The sequence below is a fragment of the Leptopilina boulardi genome, unplaced genomic scaffold (genome assembly GCF_019393585.1).
Source record: "Leptopilina boulardi isolate dan_hultmark-lab unplaced genomic scaffold, ZJU_Lbou_2.1 LbouV2_300, whole genome shotgun sequence".
Classification (NCBI taxonomy): domain Eukaryota; kingdom Metazoa; phylum Arthropoda; class Insecta; order Hymenoptera; family Figitidae; genus Leptopilina; species Leptopilina boulardi.
Window position 1 is genome coordinate 1877341 of NW_026137864.1, and position 18635 is coordinate 1895975.

Below are 18635 nucleotides of genomic sequence, written 5' to 3' on the forward strand. Positions count from 1 at the left end.
ACATTGTATGTAAAACTATTTATTAACAAAAAAGTAAATAATTTTTAAAAAATTACTTTTTAAAAATTTTGTACAATTTACGGATAGAATGAGATAAAAAAAATATGTTTCTTTTTCTTTTAGTAATGAGTGCAGATATTCATTTTACCGACGCATATATATCAAATCAAAGTTTTATGTAAATATCAAATTCTTAATTTCAGTGTATAAAATTTTTTTTTTTTTGATATATTAATTAACATTAATAATAGTTTTTCCTTATGAAAGAATGAAACAGATACAAAGAACAATAGTTTCAGTTTTGATTTGTTTTTTATTAGAAATAATTTGAAGAACTTTGACTTATAGAATATTCTCACATAAAATTAAAACTTTTACACTTCTTTTAAAAATGTATTTGCATTAAATATTAAAATAAAAAAATAAATTATTGATAAATTGTAACAAAAATTTAATTTCAATTAAAATACGAGGAAAAAATTTAAATTTTTCCCGCCAATAAGTATCGACATTTTAATTAAACGATTGTCATAATAACCATTAGATGTCACTCATTGATCATTCTCAATAGTGTTTGTTCCATTTTGTGGCATTGCAACTTGGACTTGGAAAAGAATTACTATATATTGTTAATATACTATACACATAGTAAATTGGAAAGCAATTGGTTCTCAATAGATTTCTAGATTTTTCTTTAGAAATAAGTAACGTTTCAATTACGTTATTTATTTTAAGTGAAGTGAATTTTATTACATATTGACTGGTGAATATTGTGTTTTGTAAAATAAAATAATTGTCTGTCGTTTTGATAAGAAACAGCTGATAATTGTGTGTGGTTTAGTTCAGTGACCGAAAACTTTGCAACATGTCCATTTTTGGAGCTTTAACTGGAGACTTTGATGATGATCCAGCTGTGGCGTAAATATTATTTTTCAATTTTTTTTTTCCCTACTTAATTTGGTATAAATTCCCTTTTTTTTAATTGTCCTAGGCCTAATTACATATGTTAATTTAGGAGAGATAATATTTGGCACTGACGTTTTGACATTGATCTTATTTATGATATAATGATAAAATTATAAATCTCAATTAAATAATTAAATATTAATATAGTTAAATAATAAATATTGAATTAATTTTTCATACAAATATATTACATTGTCTATGTGTAATTTAGAATTTTTAATTTTTCTAGTAAACAATTGAAAGTACAAAATCAATCATCTTTTGTTAATCAGATAAATATGTCATTAATTGACAGTTCTGTTTCTATAGCATAATGTATACTTACAAAACATAATCATGATTATAAGAGAAGTGTGACCTAGTTTAATCGAATTAGTTAAAGTAATTCACTTAGTTTGAATAAGGGATAAAAATGAAATTTTATTAAATGAAATAATCTAATCAGAAAAATTAAATTAATTTTAAATTTTATTACAAAAAAAAAAAAAAACAGATTGCAAAGATTTGCTATGGGATCAATGTTTCCGGATCCTTTTGGAATGATGGGACCTCCTGCTATTTCCGGATCTCGTCAACGATCGAGAGGACCTTTTCCTGATATGCAAATGATGCCTTTTGGATTTCCCTCGTTTGGTTTTCTAATGCCTACTATGCCCACAATGCCCACAATGCCCTCAATGCCCAGTCCGGCAATGATGATGTCCAACTTTGTGAGTTTATTTCATTAAGTTATTTATGTTAATTAAGAAATAAATTAAAAAATGAAGACCTTCATTTAAAAAAAAAACCAAAATATTGAAAAATAAAGGAATTTTTTGTGCTGCAGATCGTTATGTATGAATATATATTGGGAAATATTAAATTTATAATGCGTGCTTTTGAAAATTATTTATAACATTATTAAAAAAATCATTTTTTCATTTTATAGATAATATAAACAATTTTTTTTTAAATATTTAATTAAATCTGTTAAAAAAAATTAATTTTATGAATTAAAATAACGAGGTATAAATTAAACTTTAGACGGGTTTTGTCATGAAAATCAGTGAAAGACAAAGAGAATGATGGGAAAAGTTAGGTATTTTTATAAAGAGTATTAAAAAAATATCAAAGAGCTAAATTTGTTAAATAAAATTACAACTTTTGGAAAAAAAAAAAATTAAGAAATTTAACAAAAATTTTCTATGATTTAAACAAAAAAAAAATGTTTTTTCGGCATCAGGGAAAAAGACAAATAAAATTTTTGTATCAACCCTGTTAGAGAAAGATAACAATAATGCAACAACATAATACTTTAAATTCTTAATCATTAATATTTAATTTCCTTTTTAAGATTCCATACAAGAAGAGTACGTAAGGAACCTTATTAGTTACGCTTTTTTGACGAAATTACATTTCTTGCTATAGAAAAAAATATGATTTTCATTTTTAATGAGTAAATTTAAAAAAAAATAAAAAAATAAAATAAATAAGACAAGTACAAGTTTAATATACACTGAAATTGAGGATTGTGTTTAAATAATAATGCTAAATTACATAAGTAATTTTATGAATTTTTTTTTTTTTTTTTTTTTTTTTCATTTAGGGAAATGGAAATTGTCATTCTTTTGCAAGCACTTCTGTAATGACAATGACTAATGGTCCAGATGGAAAACCACAAGTTTATCAAGCTTCAACATCAACAAGAGTTGCACCAGGAGGTGTGAAGGAAACCAAGAACACTGTCTGTGATTCTCGCACTGGAACTAAACAAATGTCAATTGGTCATCATATTGGAGACAGAGCACATATTCTTGAGCGCAAAAAGAATTTACGCAGTGGAGAAGAGGAAGAGAATCAAGAATACATTAACCTTGAAGAAGGTAACATTTTTTTTTTTTTTTTTAACAATTTTTGCTGACGTGAGAAATAGAATTAATTAATTAATTAATAATAAGGATTTATTTATTATATACATAGTTCATGCCTTTTGGCATTGAATGGATTTCCGATATTATAAACTTGTAATACAATATTAAATTAAATTAATATTAATATTCATATTAATAAGGATTTATTTAATATATATCTTTTGAATATTTTTTTTCTCAATAAAATGAAAATTGGTATAAAATTATTGTACATTTTTAGAGGAGGCCGATGATTTTAATAAGGAATGGGAAACACGTACACGACGTTCAATTGGCGCAATCGGAGGTGGTGCAGGTTCATCTCATCATAACAGACGTCGATCAGATCAAAGGCATTTAGCCTTACCCAGTCCATCATCAAGGTTAGTGTCCTTTTCAATTTGAAACTCTATTAATTGAATATAATATTCTAAAATCTAATCAATTTGAAAAAAGGTAAGAAATGGGTAAAGAAAAATTAAAATTATAAATCATAATTTACTCAAAAAAAAAAAATATTTTTTTTTAATTATTGATCAGTCGATCAATGCATTATTTTGAGTGAATTTATAATTGAAAGAGCATTTTCAGTTTTAATTTAAAAAATATCTTTTTTTTCTAAAATTTATTTTTCCAATTTGTAGAATTTTTACAAAGAATGCGTAAAACAGAATTTTTCTAAAATTGCATGAATTGTATGTATTTATAAAAGTAGTAAAATCAATTTTTTTGTTATAATTATTGTCTTCGTTTCTTTTCCCTATATATGTTAATAAAGAGTAGAATTATTAATGTAGCATGTATTGAGTATCTTAAGATCTTGTTGTTAAGCTTAATAGTTATATTTTGAAAAAAAAAAGAAAAAATTCATTTACTTCACAGAAACAAGAAATCTGGAAAATATGTCAAGAAATCATGGAGAAAATGAAAAAATGAAAGAAATATTTGATATTTTTTTTTTATTATTATTGTTTGATTAATGAAAAATTAGAATTTGTGAAATTAGTTGCATGAAATTTACAGTATGGGAAAAATAAATTCTTTTTTTTTTTTGGCATTATCTTAGAATATTTCTTCTATGTATTAGATTTCTATTATTAATTGTGTTTGTAACTTTATATAATAGAAAATATAGAATCATTCCTTTATATTTAGACCAAAGTTGTTGCCGATTAATTTTAAAAAATTATTATACATTACAGAAAATTTTGATGTTATATTTCTAAAATTCAAAATGAAATAAAGAATTTTATCAAATTATTATTTAACAGGTATAAAGTATTTAAAATAAATTGGACATTTTTATACAATATTTCAATTATTACAAAATAAATATTTACAAGTAAATAATTTTTTAAAATTAGTAGACAAAACAACTTTGATCGAAATAGAAATGAAATAATTCTATAATAATAATGCATGCTTAATATTTATGTAGAAATTTGTATCTTTATTGTACCTGAACCTTTTTTTATTTGTTACTGGTCCGGTTATTGGTGCATTCTTTAGTAGTCGACAGTCTAGTCACTCAAAATGGATACCCTCTCCGAGAAGAGCAATACGAGCTTTAACCTCTCGGTAAGTTAACAATTTTCCCAATAATGTTTCCTTACATGTTCACTCCTTTATAGGAAAATTTTGCAAGTCGAGGAATATGTCTGGGGAAAGTGTACATTTAATTATATTATAATTTATAAAAATATTTTAGAATGTTTTAGACAGAGCTTGTGTTATGTGTTCGTTTTTCTTTTTTTTTTTTTTTTTTTTGACTGTCAGTATATATTTATAATCGTATTTCAATTTAGCCATTATTAAATAGAATAGTAAATTAAAAAAAACGTTTTAAATATATCTGAAAAATTTTATAAATCCAGAATATTATAATTTAATTTAATATTATTATTTATTAAGTTTTAATGAAACGATTTTTTTTTTTGAAATCATAATTTTATAATTAAATGTTGTTTTTTTATTCTTTGAATGATAAAATATTAATATAAAATAATAGACTACTTCTTGGGTTAATTTTTATTTTATTTTTCTTTAAATATTCGATTAAGTTAAGATTAATAATTGAAATACTAAAATTGGAAGAAACTAATTTTTGTTATGAAAAATGCACTCATACATGCTCTTTTGTTTCACTATAATATTATATATGTAGTTTATACATTTGTCAATTTTCGTTAAACATTAATAACATATTTTTGCATCCAATCATATTGAAGCCTTATTAACTATTATTTTAAAAAATAATATTAATAATTAATTATTAAAATCTAATAATTGACTGTGGGAAGCTTGTAAAATTGTCACATTATTTTCGCTTATACATAAAATGAAATCTGGAATTATAAATTCACTCATTAACTCATTAACTTGCTTTATAAGCTTTTATTACACTTTTTCATGCTTCAAATTTCTAATTACAATATAAACACATTTTTTTAAAGATAAAATGTTCCGAATTATAAATAATAAAATGCAATTTTAAGTAAATAATTATTATCGAGCATATATAATTTTATAATAATTTTTCTATTGTTTCTTCCATTATTGTGATGCAAAAGAAAAAATATATTTTATATAAATTAAAAATTTCTATTCTTCTATCAACAGTGGAATATTATCAGGAATGTTCCATATTGTGTATTTCAGGTACAGCTACAAGTAAATTAAAATAATTTAAAAAAAAGCGCATTGTTCGCAACAGTGATGATTGTAAGTATTTATCATTCTTTTTACACATTATAAAATTTTTGTATGTTGCTTCACATTATTATTTGCATTTTCTTTATTCTCATTTCCTGCAACAACATATTGCAGACATTACCAAAGTATTTTAATATTTTCTTTAATATTGAAATTTAATATCTGTGAAAAATTGTTCTAAATTTATTTTTAATTGACTAATACAGATTGAATATTGTTTCAATATTAATTGACGATTTTTCTATATAATGCAAAAAAAAAAGAAAATAAAAATACTGGGTCATTGTCGCTTTTTCATCTTCAGGCATGTGAATATCATCCATGTTTAACTATTGTTCATCGTAGCATGAATTTCATTGAGTAGAATTATTTATCATATTCATAATTTTAGTAGGGTCATATATTTTATTTTTCTTTTTGAATGGGGTTTATATAAGTAGTCTGAATAAAAGAGAAATGGTATCATTGAAAAAAGAAAAAAAGAGAGAAATAATACATTCTGGAATGACTAATGGCTTTTTGAAATTATGCATTTTATATTTAAGAATAAGATAATAATGCCGGTTCTATTTTAATATTATTAAGTTGAAATATATTGTTAACAATATTAAGTTTTAATATTAAATTTAATATACACTTGTTAAATTTTTTTTTTTTAATTATATGTTAATAACAAAAATTTATTATAGTTTCCATAATTCTAAACTTAAAAATTTTAATATTGTTATAAAGTATTTAGAAACCATTTAGAGAGGTGCGATTCAAATACTTAAATTTATAAAAATTAAAATTTTATAAGTTTAAACCCTACACAAAAATTAAATTTAAAAAATTAAAAATATTGGTTTCAATATTATAATTTTCATTTGGACAATTTAAGAATGTCAAAATAAAAGTTAGCATAACTTCACATTTTCGTATTTTTAATAATAAAAAAAAAAAAAAAAAATCTAATTAAAAATATTTTCAGTTTCAAAATTGGTTAAAAATAATAATTTTCTAATAAATAAACGTGTTTAGAATTTAAAAGAATAAAAATTAAATAAATTATTTTAAACTAGCAAAATTAAACGCGTGCAAGCGCGCCAAATTGAGTATTTAATTGTTTGTTATAAAGAAATTAAAGATTAATATTATCAATAATAATTTAATTTATTAGAATATTATTACATATTAAATGATAATAATGAAAATGATATGTTTACAGGCCTCGGATTATACGACATTTTCCGACTTTTTTCAAAAATACGACTTTTATCGACTTCTTTTAATAAAATGCGACATTTTTTTTTACATTTGAAAAAAAATGTAAATAAAATATATTTTTCTAGTATAAAATGTAGATCTTCTTCAGATTTTCTTCAATTCAATTATTTAACAAATTTTGAACTAAAATGATTCTTCACTAAATTAATTATTTTTAATAATTTTAATGAAATACATCACAAATTCAATTATATGAAAATTATTTTTCAATTAAAATTTTTATGAAATTTAATAATTGTTTATAATTTAAAAAAAATATATCACAATAAAATTGAATTATTTTTTAAAAATTTCTATACAAAATAAACTAAAATTCAATTATTACCCGAAATTTTAATTCAAAATCAATTAAAAATCCAATAATTGTCCAAAATTTTCAATTTAAAATTTAATTATTTACCAAGTTTTCAATTTAAAAAGAAATAAAATTCAATTATTTTCTAAAATTTCTATTTAAAATTAATTATCCAAATTTTCAATCAAAAATGAACTTAAATTAAATTATTATCAAAAATTTCAATTAAAATTCAATTATTTCCCAAAATTTTCAATTTAAAATGAACTGAAATTCAATTATTTTCCAAATTTAAAATCAAATAGAATTTCATTATTCTCAAAAATTTGAATTCAAAATTAATTGAATTTTCAATAATTTGAATTTAAAAGCATCTAAAATTTAATTATTTCTAAAATTTTCTATCGAAATTTTTTTTTTGAAATTTAATAATTTCAATTATAACTCTAAGGAAATTCAATTATTTTTAACTATTTTAATAATAATCTTTGAAAATTCAACTATCTGAAACCATTTTTCTATTAAAAATGATTTTCAAATTATTGTATTTTGTCTTCATTTTCTAATAAATTTTTAGTGAAATCATCTAAAATTTTAATTACAAAACACTTAAAGTTTTAATTAATTTCAAAAATCTCAATTTTAAATCCTTGAAAAATCAATTAAATTTAAAAAATGTTTTCCAAAAATTGTTTGATAAATTATTTTTAGTTCTGTAATATTTAATAATTGTTTGAAAATTAACAATATCTTTTGAAATTTAATTATTTCTAAAAATTTCAACTTTAACCCTTCGAAAATGATTATTATTAAAAAAAAATTTTTTTATTTAAAAATCTATAAAATATTTTTCTTAAAATAAAAAACTAATACACTTTTTTTTGGAATATAAATCGACTAAAACGACTTTTTGTGTCTTTAAGTTGATTCGAGGTCTGTGTTTTTATAATTAATATTTAATAGGTATTCGTTGGCCCCTGGTATTTGAACCGTGCCCAATATTGTCATATAGAAACTTGAGAAAATATTCAAAATATCAAAACCCTTTTTAGGTACCAATATAGATATATTAATTTCAATATAAATTTCATATTCATAATTAGTTATTACGTTCTATAAGATTCTATATATATAGTTACTTTAAAAAAATATATACATTTTCTAAATTATTTGAATTAATTTTATATGTAATTGTTTGCAAAGTTAATAAAATAATCCATTATTAAATTAAATGTTATAAAATTGGAAGTTTCTTTTTAAATCAGCAAAACATATAATTAAATATTTATTTTGCAGGCCAAATAATGAAACTGATGAAAAATCATCTCCTTCTACAAGTTCATCATCTGGACGAAAACGTGAACACACACCTGAAACAGAAGTTAATCACAAGCGGCACATCACAAATGAAAATGTTGATTAAGAATCTCATTACAAAATTTAAAAAAGGGATGGGTATCGAGTAAATATATCCTCATTAATTTACTACAGTTATATAAACTTTAATTTTTTTTTTTTTTTATGTTTATTTTACAATCAACTGCAGTTTTATTTTTCATTATTATATTCTTCTCTATATTAGGTTATATTATCTTTTATTACTTAATAAGTTGAAGTTTATAATGGAAAAAAAGGTATTTTATTTTTCTGTTTATTAATTATATTATTATTTAACGAAATGTTAGATATAATACTCGTTGAAATTTTTTTTTACATATAATAGTTTTTAAATACGTACATTCATTTAAAGAAAGTGAAGAAATTAGATTATTCTCCATATTTATTTCTAATTAGAATTTTTTTTTTTACTTTATTAATTCTTATGTTTTTTAATTTCTATTGTCAGTAATTTTTAGTTTTTTCCCTGAAATTTTAAAGATGTTCGACGTCTACTTTTCTTGTTAAAAAAAAAAAATATTTTCTCTCAATTTTCCTCAAATTTTGAGAAAATTTTTCTGTATTTATCCATTAATTGTGGTAAAAATTTCCTAAATCCCTAGCAATTTTAAAAATTGAGTTATTTGGGTGTAAATTTCATCTTTTTCATGGTTTTTTTGTTAAAAAGATAAAAATCTCATTTTTTGATTTTGCAAGTGGTTTTAAAAGTTTTACCACATTCAAAAAAAAAAAAAAAAAAAACATAAAAGAATATTTTTTCAAGATTTAAAAAAATTTAACCAAAAAAGAGAGAAAAAAAAATGATGATATTATTGAATACCCATGATCCCTAGTTTTTATTTTTTGTACTTATTGTCATTTTTACTGTTTACTTAATTATCTCTCGTTCTAATTGTTTTCACCATAATTATTATATCATTAACTTCTTAAATAAAACTGATAAAAATGTGAGAATTATAAAAACAAAATCAATTAGAATTAGCTCAAACTATAAATAGATAAAAGTACTATTAAAAAATAGAAAAAGAAATTTTTTTTCTAAAAATTTAAAATAGTTTATGTGAATTCAAATAAAAAAAAAAAACTATTGAGAAAAATAAAAATTAGGATTAATGACAATTAAGAAACAATAAAATTAAAGGAACTAAAAATTTAAATATACAGTGTATTTTGTTTATAGTTAATAATCTACACAATAAACATAAATAATAAAATATGGAGAATAATTACGGGGCCTGTAAAATCATCAATTTTCGATGATTTAATAATAAAAGGCGACTTTAGTTGACTGATATTGACTCATCCCTGTTAAAAAAAAAATAATAATAATATAAGCTGTAGCTAAACATGTATCGACAAGCTTTAGAAATAATGTCTCAATAGTATATAAATTATTTTCAATATTAGTACGTCAAACATATATAAGTAACACTTATAATGTGAAATTTTTCAGTAAACATCTATTATGTAGAGATAAATTATAAAACATTAAAGTTAGAACAAAATGTAAGTGAAAAATGTTTGTTTTGAAAAGAATGTTTGAGTCTGTAACAAGAACGACTGTTTTTTTATGTTATAGTGATATTATTATTATTATAATGAAAAATATTTGAAAAATTCTTTTTTTTATAAAGCAGTCGAAGTTTAAATCCTTTGTGTAATACTATCGATAATTATATATGATAATAAACTAAGGTAGAGGTACAAAAAAAAATGTGAATTATTTCGAAATTTTTTTTTTTAAATAACATTTAGCTACAATTTGAGTTAACAACGAATTCAATGATTTTAATCTCTTTTTTAATTGATTTATAAATAACAATTTTTAACTTGAAATTTATCTATTATTATTTTTATATTAAAAAAAAAAAAAAAAAAAAAAAAACTTTTTTTGATATCATCATTTTTCTGTCAATTATTTTTGAAGAAAGAAGGTAATAAAAAAAAGTAAACAGATTTAGATTTTGTTCAGAATTTTATTAAATTTGTAAAAATCTAATCTATAAATAATACAAAGGCGAGTATATTCGCTTGTTTCTTAATGCATTTAAATGATATAAAAAAAATTTTTTTTTTTACCTCACTAACATATATACTTTTGCAGAGCTACGAAATTCGATAATTAAAAAAACAAGTTTCATGCACATTTTCATTTAAATACATATAAAAAGAGATATAAATTATTTCGTCTGCACTAAACCGCTTTCATTCTCAACTTAAATTATTTACACTGATTCTACAATATGTACACGCAAGAAATTTTCTTTTTTTTTTTTTTTTTTTTTTTTATCCAATAATATCACCACTCAGCGGTTACAAATTAATTATGGCTAGATGATTCGTTTCTTACTGACACAATGACCTTTCCAAGAGATTTCAACACTTTATGGTGTCTCTAATTAAATAATGCCTACAACTTAAAATTATCGAATCGACCGGACAAAATAAGTACAATGTAAATTATGTTAGGTTTAGTTTTTACGTTTATATAAGTTCGATTATAATGATATAATGTTTGAATTTCGAAAAGGTACTTTTTCTCAATAATAATGTAAAATATTTTAAAAATGATATTTTAAAGTAATGCCAAAAATTTTTTTTTAAAAGTCACTAAATTCTTATTTTTATAAACAAATTTTTAGTCGCGTGTAAATAATTTAATTTTTTTTTAATTTTGAACCATTAAAAAATTGAATTTTAATTTTCTGACAGTAAAAAACGATAATCTAACAATTTTTTTTTACTATGAGAAATTAATTTTCATCCAACTGTAACATTTAATAATAATTTATAAAATTAGAAATATAATTCCTCATACTATTACAGAAAAAAAATTTTAATTAGAAATTACTTTTTTTTTTTTTTTTTTTTTATTAAAACTACGAAAATGCTAACTTTTAATCGAATTTTTATTTAACAGAATTGCGATTGAGCCGAATTTTTAATTCTGATAAATGAAAATTTGATTAAATTAAAATGATTGAAATAAAAAAAAAAAATTGTTTACAAAATTGAGAAAAAGTGCCGTTTTCATTTTCAAATGATAAATTTTTAGACATCTATAATGAATAATTAAATATGAATTTTGATTTATCAATGAAATTGCCTGTCTCGAGTTTTTTTGTTTGTTTGTTTATTCTTTACAGCCAAGACCAGCGGACCAATTACAAATTCCACCGATTGGATCGAATGAGAGTTTATTTGGACAAGTGTATTCAGTACCAACAACCAATCCATTGACCATTCTCGCGCAAGTAATGAATTTTTTGCATGACGTTGGATGAGGAAAATTGCCTTGATCAAGACAATTAATATGACCCCTGCTAGTAACGTAGAGCTTACCATTAAGCCTTGGCTTTCCAACAAATCTGATTTCCTCGTCCTCATAATAATCATAATCAATAATTGCTGGACGTCGTGGTCTCTGTGTTAAATTTTGTGTGACAATTTTGTTGAAATATTTTTGACCCTGTCGGCGTCTTAAAGCCGGGATGGAAACAGTTTTTGGCAATTCTGTTGTACTTATTTTTCGCCAAAATGTTGTTCCAATTGGAGAATTACCTAATCGTGGAATGGTAATTTTTTTTTAAATAAATTATTTTTAATTATATGTTGGTTTTTTTTCTATGTTATTTAGAATGAGACGTGCTAATTAATGTAGAAAAAATAAATAAATCATATAAAGCATTCGTGTTATTCCAGAAAGTGATAAAGGACGAAGTGCAGGCCAAGAAGTAAAAAGAGACACTGGTGACAAGAGAGAAAGAGAGATAGAGAGATGCATTAAATTATTCTGAGAAGCAATCAATCAATTGGAAATATATTGAACCATTTATCAAAACATTTCTTTTTAATTTGCTTTAGAGAATTTGTGAGAAGGCACATAAAGGATAGTTGAGAATTAAAAAAATAAAATAAAATAATACGAGCATTACAATTTCATCGAAGATTCAAGAACCAAAACATTGACGAGAGTTAGTGCGTGTATAAATTAAGAGCCAAACGATGAGAAGATTGTTGTAATAATCAGCTGAGAAGGAATCAAACGATCGATTAGACGTGAGAGAAATTTTTTTTTAAGTGAATCTTGGAAAGAACATTAAAAAAGAGAATTTAGTTAAAAGGAAGAAACGTTCAAATGATTATTAGGATCATTCTTGAGGATGCTGTACCAGACTCTGTTGTTGTTTCAAAATTCTCGAGTACTAATTCATGTGCTCTATTGGCCTGATCGTCCATCTCAGCTTTTTGGTCTTCTAGCCTTGCCAAATGTTCAAGATAAGCTGCTGCTGTTTCTGCATCGTCCGCAGAAGCTGTAAGATAAATAATTTTAATCTCTCTTTTTCCTATAATTTTTTTTTTTAGAAAATAATCTCTAAATCTGAATTTGTAGAATTTTCACCACAAAAAAAAAAAAAAATATTGAGATGTCCTTTTTTATTATTTTCAAGATATTAATTAATTAATGTTAATAAAAAATTATAATAGTACTGCAACCTCCTCGTGGTAAACCCTGGAAACTACTATTACTATTATCATAATCATTATTTAGAATTTTTTACTTTATTTTCGTAATCAGTAACTATAGACAAATCGTGAATACAAATTTAAATAAAAATTTAATAATTTTTACAAAATTCTTTCGCCATATTGGATTCTCCATTTTAAAAACTAATACCGGATTTGTAATTAGTAACCGCGAAAACCCCTCGAGTGATGGTTTTCAAGTAGATTCGATGAATTTTTGAAAAATTCGTCCGACATTTTGAATTTTTGAAAACTAATACCGGATTTGTAATCAGCGACCCCGAAAACCCCCGAGTGACGAGTTTCAAGTGGATCTGATGAATTTTTAATAAACTCTTCCGCCATATTGGATCCGCCATTTTGAATTTTTGAAAACTAATACCGGATTCGTAATCAGCGACCCCGAAAACCCCCGAGTGACGAGTTTCAAGTGGATCTGATAAATTTTTAATAAACTCGTCCGCCATATTGGATCCAACATTTTGAATTTTTAAAAATTAATAACGGATTCATAATCAGCGACCCCGAAAACCCCCGAGTAACAAGTTTCAGGCCATTTGAAATATAAATTGACTTTTGGCCCCGAAACCGGATCTCCTGGTCCACTGTGTGCGGGAGTAGCGCTCCTAGTGTTCACTATCGGTAACACTAAACGTCGTAATGGCTTTAGCTTCATCAAAAAAGTTTGTAAGTGTTAGGTTCTTTTTTTTTTTTTTTTTTTTAATTTTCAGTGGTCGATTTTCTTCTTTTTTAATTAGTAGAATTTTACTAATTCAGATTTAGTATGATAGGACAATCAAAAATGGATATTTGGAGAAATAATTTTCATTCTTAAATGTTTAATTAATTTCCCATTTGAAAGAAAGTATATTAACTTAAAAAAAGCGGTTATAGATTTTTCCATAAAAATTAAATAATAATTTTACCAAAGCTTAATTGTGTAGGAAGATTTATCTCCTTTGTGTGAAGATTCTGACGCGTAGGGCTAGTAGAAGTGAATCGTCTCAAAGATGGATGAAGTGAAGAAATTGGCTGATGTGTCGTTGTTCTAACTCTACTTCGATTTGGCTCACGATAAAATGATCCTGTTCGTCGTAAATTATCTGATGATGATGATGATGATGATGATGTACGATAAGTATTGACCTGTTGATAAATGCGACACATTTTTATGAAGATGCGTTATGCGTTTATGAATAAGAAAATTAAAAAAAATATCTTGATACATAATAGTGCAGCTAAAGCCAAATGACACAAACAAAGATTAGAAATGGAAAATGACTAGACTAAAATAGTAATTGCACAAGAAGCATATGTTAAAGATTTTTTTTTTGAAACTACAAAAAATAAGCAAACTACGAGGACTTCGTAGAAAATGGTACGCCCTCGAAGAATCAGTGTGTTAATAAATAAAAAACGATCAGAGGCGTGTGTAATATAACAAAGATAGCAGCGAGTTTCTTGTTTTATTATTTTTTTCACGCTTGCTTCTTGCTTCCTTTTTTTTTTGATTAGTACTCAAGAGTTATACGGAAGGAATGAGCTTTCATGTGACGGAATTCCTTGGCTATTTTTTTTTTTTTTTGGTTAGCTGCGCAGAAAGTAAAGGACGTCGAATAGATATTATAAAACCTGGACGTCGCTACAGGTGTTGTTAGCTTTCTTAGATATTCCCATCTTCCAAGTAAAAGGACGCCAACATCCAAAATTTGTGTGACTTGATTTTTTTGAGGACCATCCTCAAAATTATTATTTATTTATTTTTTTTTTATAAATGTGAGAAGGCAGTGTTTGTTAGAGAAGGGGAGAGGTTTTCTTTGAGGACATTAATGCTTGCTTTTAGAAACTGACCTCACTGCCAGCTTCTTCGGTATCTTCTACGATTTTCATTTCTTGATTTAAAGATTTGCCCTTCCTGTTATTGGATTCATCATTTGACGTATCGTGCGATTGATGTTTTGCTCTCTTCCTCACGACCGTTCTCATTCTTCGTCGAGATGGTATTTGATTTTGATGATTGACTGATGAGTTTGAGAAACTTTGCACGGTTGTCGTTGACGTCAATGTTGACGGTGTAGTTACAGTTGAAAATCTCTTAGCACCTCTGTAAACTACAACACGTTTCCTGGTGCTTGGAGGACTTGCCAAATTACTCGCTATATGTTCACTTTTATTTAAAGTAGTTTTAATAATTTTTAATTTTGATTTATCTTCACTTCTTGAATTAGTTTCTATGGTTTCTAATTTCAATTTATTTTCAATTGTTGTTATTTCTTCGTTCTTTACTTTCAATTTTTCTTCATTTGGTCCAATTCTTTTTCGTTTTATTACACGTCGTCTTCCATTTAATGTAGGTTTCTGTTCTTTGAAAATTGTCTCGTCTGTAGTTGTCTTATTATTTGTAAACTCTTTTTCTAGTTGTTGATTATCATTAGATTTCAGGACAATATCGCTTCTTATTGATGTAACAATAGTTGGAGTTTCATTTTGGTCCTTTGTTGGATCTGTGTTTAAATACTGATTTTGAATGGTTTTGTCTTTTTCTGTTGTTACTTCATTTCTTCTGAGATTTTTAGTCTTGAGTGTTATATTCCCTTTTTCGTATTTCACACTTTCTTTTTCGAATTCGTTCCAATTCGTTTTCGAATCAAGAACAATTGGTGTTACAGTTTCTAATTGTAGATTTTCATTATCCCTTTCTGACATTTTGTTTTTAAAACTTTCTGTTGTAGGCGTTAGAGATTCGTAATAAGAATTAATAATTGTAGAATCAATAGTTATTGCGGATGTAGAATCTAAAATGGGAAAAGTAGTGGCAGAATTTACTGTTGAAGATTCTGAATTTATTATTGTTGTGTCAATTTCATAATCAGGGGAAATAGACTCTAAATCTGTTTCTACAGTACTAGAATCATGATTTATCGAATGTACATCAGGATATGTTGAAATAATCTCTGGTATTTCTGAATAAGATTCGGAATCAGATTCAAAGTTTCTCGAAGAGTCTGAATCTTTAATAGAAAACTTGTCGTTTATTTTCTTCAATCGAATTTCCTTTGGAGAATTAAAATCTTCGGAAGGTTCCTTAGGAATCGGTTTTATTTTTCTTATTTTCTTTCTTAAATGTCGTCGAGGACTAATAATTTGTTCAGTAACAGTTGAAGGAGTCACATTAATATCCTCAAATGTAGTCAGTTTAGATTCAGATACTTCTGTTGTAGTTTTTGTTGAATCTTCACTTTTTTCTGAAACTCTTGAATCCATAAGATAGAAATTCATTTCATTTTGTTGATTTCTATTGTAATCGAAATGATCTCCACTATTATCAATTACACCAGTGTTAGCCGAGAAATTAATTTCATCGTTTTGATGATCTTTATTCTCTAAAAGAGAATCTCTGTTGAAATCAAAATCTACGCTTGTTATTTCATCAAAACTGAAAGTTACTGTTTCATCAGTGGGAATAATTTTTCCATCAATTGGAAATTCTTTTTCAATATTTAAAAATACTTTTTCAGTTGTAGAAAATATTTCTTCATTATTTCCTCCATTGGAAAATATTGTTTCGACATTAGAGGGAATTATTTCAGAAGATTTAACATTAGGTGGTATTTTTTCGACATTAGAAGATATTGCTTTATCATCGGAAGTTGTTACAAAATCAAAAGATTCTTTTTCATTATCTGAAGATAATTTTCCATCATCAGAAGATATTTCAGCATTGAATGTTTCGTCATTGAAATCTTTATCAAATCCAAAAGAATTTTTTCCATTATCTGAAGATAATTTTCCATCATCGGAAGGTATTTCATCATTGAAAGTTATTGTTTCATTATTTGAATCTATTTCAGATCCAAAAGATTCTTTTACATTACTTGAAGATAATTTTTCATCATTGGATGATATTGTTTCAACGTTAAAAGATATTTTTTCAGTATCTTGACTTGATTCTGTTTGAGGACCAACAAATGTCTCACGATTTAAAGTTTCGTCGGTACTTTTTGTGAGGAAAAATCCTCGAGGATAATCAGTTATTGGTGAATCTGGAAGAGTACTTCCTCGGGAAGTGGTAATGCTAATTGTGGCAGTAGTAGTATCTAAATGTTTTCTTCCATCGGTTTTTGTTTGGGATTTATGGGAAACAGCTTCAGTTGTTCCTTGTGATGAATTGGGACGAATTCGTCTCCTTCGGTTTCTCTCGATATTTAGACTCTCTTCCATAATTGTCATACTACTCATACTGTCCTGAGGAATCGATGAACTTTCACCAAAATTCGAATCAATTCTAGGTCGTCTTCCTCTGTAAGTAGCAGCTGATCTTTCAAGTTCTATCAATTTTTCATTTTCATAAATTTTCCGTTCCCTCAGAGCTTTTACTTCCTTTAACAGTAAATCATTCGTCACAAGATTTGTTTCATCCTCTAATTCTGAATTTTCATTTTTTTCAAGAATTTTCGGATCAATTACTCTAATTTTCAGCACTGTATGAAGTATCGTTTTGTTGAGATTTTTCTTTGGAACACGCAAAAGGAGGTGTTTATTTGGATCTTGAAATTGGTCATTGTCAAGAATTTGAATGGGAATGTCAACAGTTTTTTCTTTTTCTTCATCTTTAAAGAATCCTTGTGGTGAAATTAACGGTAATGGAGGTAACGAAAGTTGAGAACTATCATTTTCCCCATTGATATTGGAGTGCTTGTGACTTTGGTGAGCGATAAGTTGCTTAAGAGTTGGTAGTTGAAAACTTTCTGAACTGGCCATCTGAAAATGAAAAATGAGAGTATATTTTAGTCCTCCTTCAGTCTCTTCCTCTCATTTCAATCATTTTCTTTCGTAATCACTCTCTTCATTCGTTCTCGTTTATCTTCACCCCACTGTCTGCTAGGGGGAAGTAGTAAAATGTGATGAATGATGTAGCTTTAGTAGTGTGATGTGTCCGGTCGCTAGCTTCTACATATAACTATATTTCTATTTTGAAAAAAGTAATGGATGATGATGTCGATGGCATATATGTATGGTACACTTTATTATTTTTTGTTTCTTAGAGACTAGACATTATTTATTGGCGACTATCCCTGCTGGATGTGATAAGATTATTGAAAACTGACTCAATTTCAATGGTTGATGATTCACCGGACGATTCGGTGGTGAATTTACCACGAAATGCACTTTCAATTGGTAATGTTGATTTTTCGATACTTGTTTCCGTTGATGTGTCGGTTCGAATTTCATTTTGAAAATTTAGTTTTTCTTTTAATTTTGATTTTAGCGAGAATGAAATGGGATTTTGTGTGGTTTCCATGGGAATTAGAGAAGTGGACGCTAATTGGGAGTATTTACGTCGTATGAGAATTTTTTGCCGTTCGGTTGTTGCTGATTCGACTACTGATGTGACTAATCTTGTAATTTGTGGTTTTGATGATGGAGTCGTTGAATAGATATCGACAAAATTTTGCAATTCATTTTCATCTTTTATTCGTGATTTTGAAGAACCACGTTGTGATTGTTTACGAAGATAGGCATCAGCGACGTAATCAAATTTTTTTGCTGGTATCAATGTTTCGGTTACACTTTGTTCGGTG

General features: G+C 25.3%; 2 protein-coding genes across 8 annotated transcripts in view; one reads left to right on the forward strand and one right to left on the reverse strand.

Annotated features, from left to right (window-relative positions):
* Positions 1 to 580: 580 nt before the first annotated feature.
* On the forward strand, positions 581 to 8812 carry LOC127282553 (myeloid leukemia factor). Of its 6 annotated transcripts, XM_051306860.1 has the most exons (7): positions 581 to 918; positions 1460 to 1676; positions 2552 to 2828; positions 3097 to 3238; positions 4365 to 4433; positions 5514 to 5576; positions 8425 to 8812. In XM_051306860.1, the coding sequence occupies exons 1-6, from the start codon at positions 866 to 868 to the stop codon at positions 5527 to 5529; spliced, it is 774 nt and encodes a 257-aa protein (XP_051162817.1). In that variant the 5' UTR covers positions 581 to 865; the 3' UTR covers positions 5530 to 5576; positions 8425 to 8812. The 6 variants fall into 6 exon arrangements, with proteins under 6 accessions (XP_051162817.1, XP_051162814.1, XP_051162818.1 ...); XM_051306857.1 differs by lacking the exon at positions 5514 to 5576; XM_051306862.1 differs by lacking the exon at positions 4365 to 4433 and having other exon boundaries at positions 582 to 918.
* A 1670-nt stretch (positions 8813 to 10482) lies between these two features.
* LOC127282535 (uncharacterized) overlaps positions 10483 to 18635 on the reverse strand; it is a 70409-nt gene continuing 62256 nt past the window's right edge. The window contains exons 16-19 of one of the 2 annotated variants that reach the window (XM_051306830.1): positions 14905 to 17814; positions 13980 to 14199; positions 12699 to 12839; positions 10483 to 12087 (exon numbers count right to left, since the gene is read on the reverse strand). In XM_051306830.1, the coding sequence (XP_051162787.1) occupies positions 11660 to 12087; positions 12699 to 12839; positions 13980 to 14199; positions 14905 to 17814 (3699 nt within the window). In that variant the 3' untranslated portion in view covers positions 10483 to 11659. The remainder of the gene's footprint in view (positions 12088 to 12698; positions 12840 to 13979; positions 14200 to 14904; positions 17815 to 18635) is intronic. The other variant, XM_051306831.1, reaches the window with a different exon arrangement.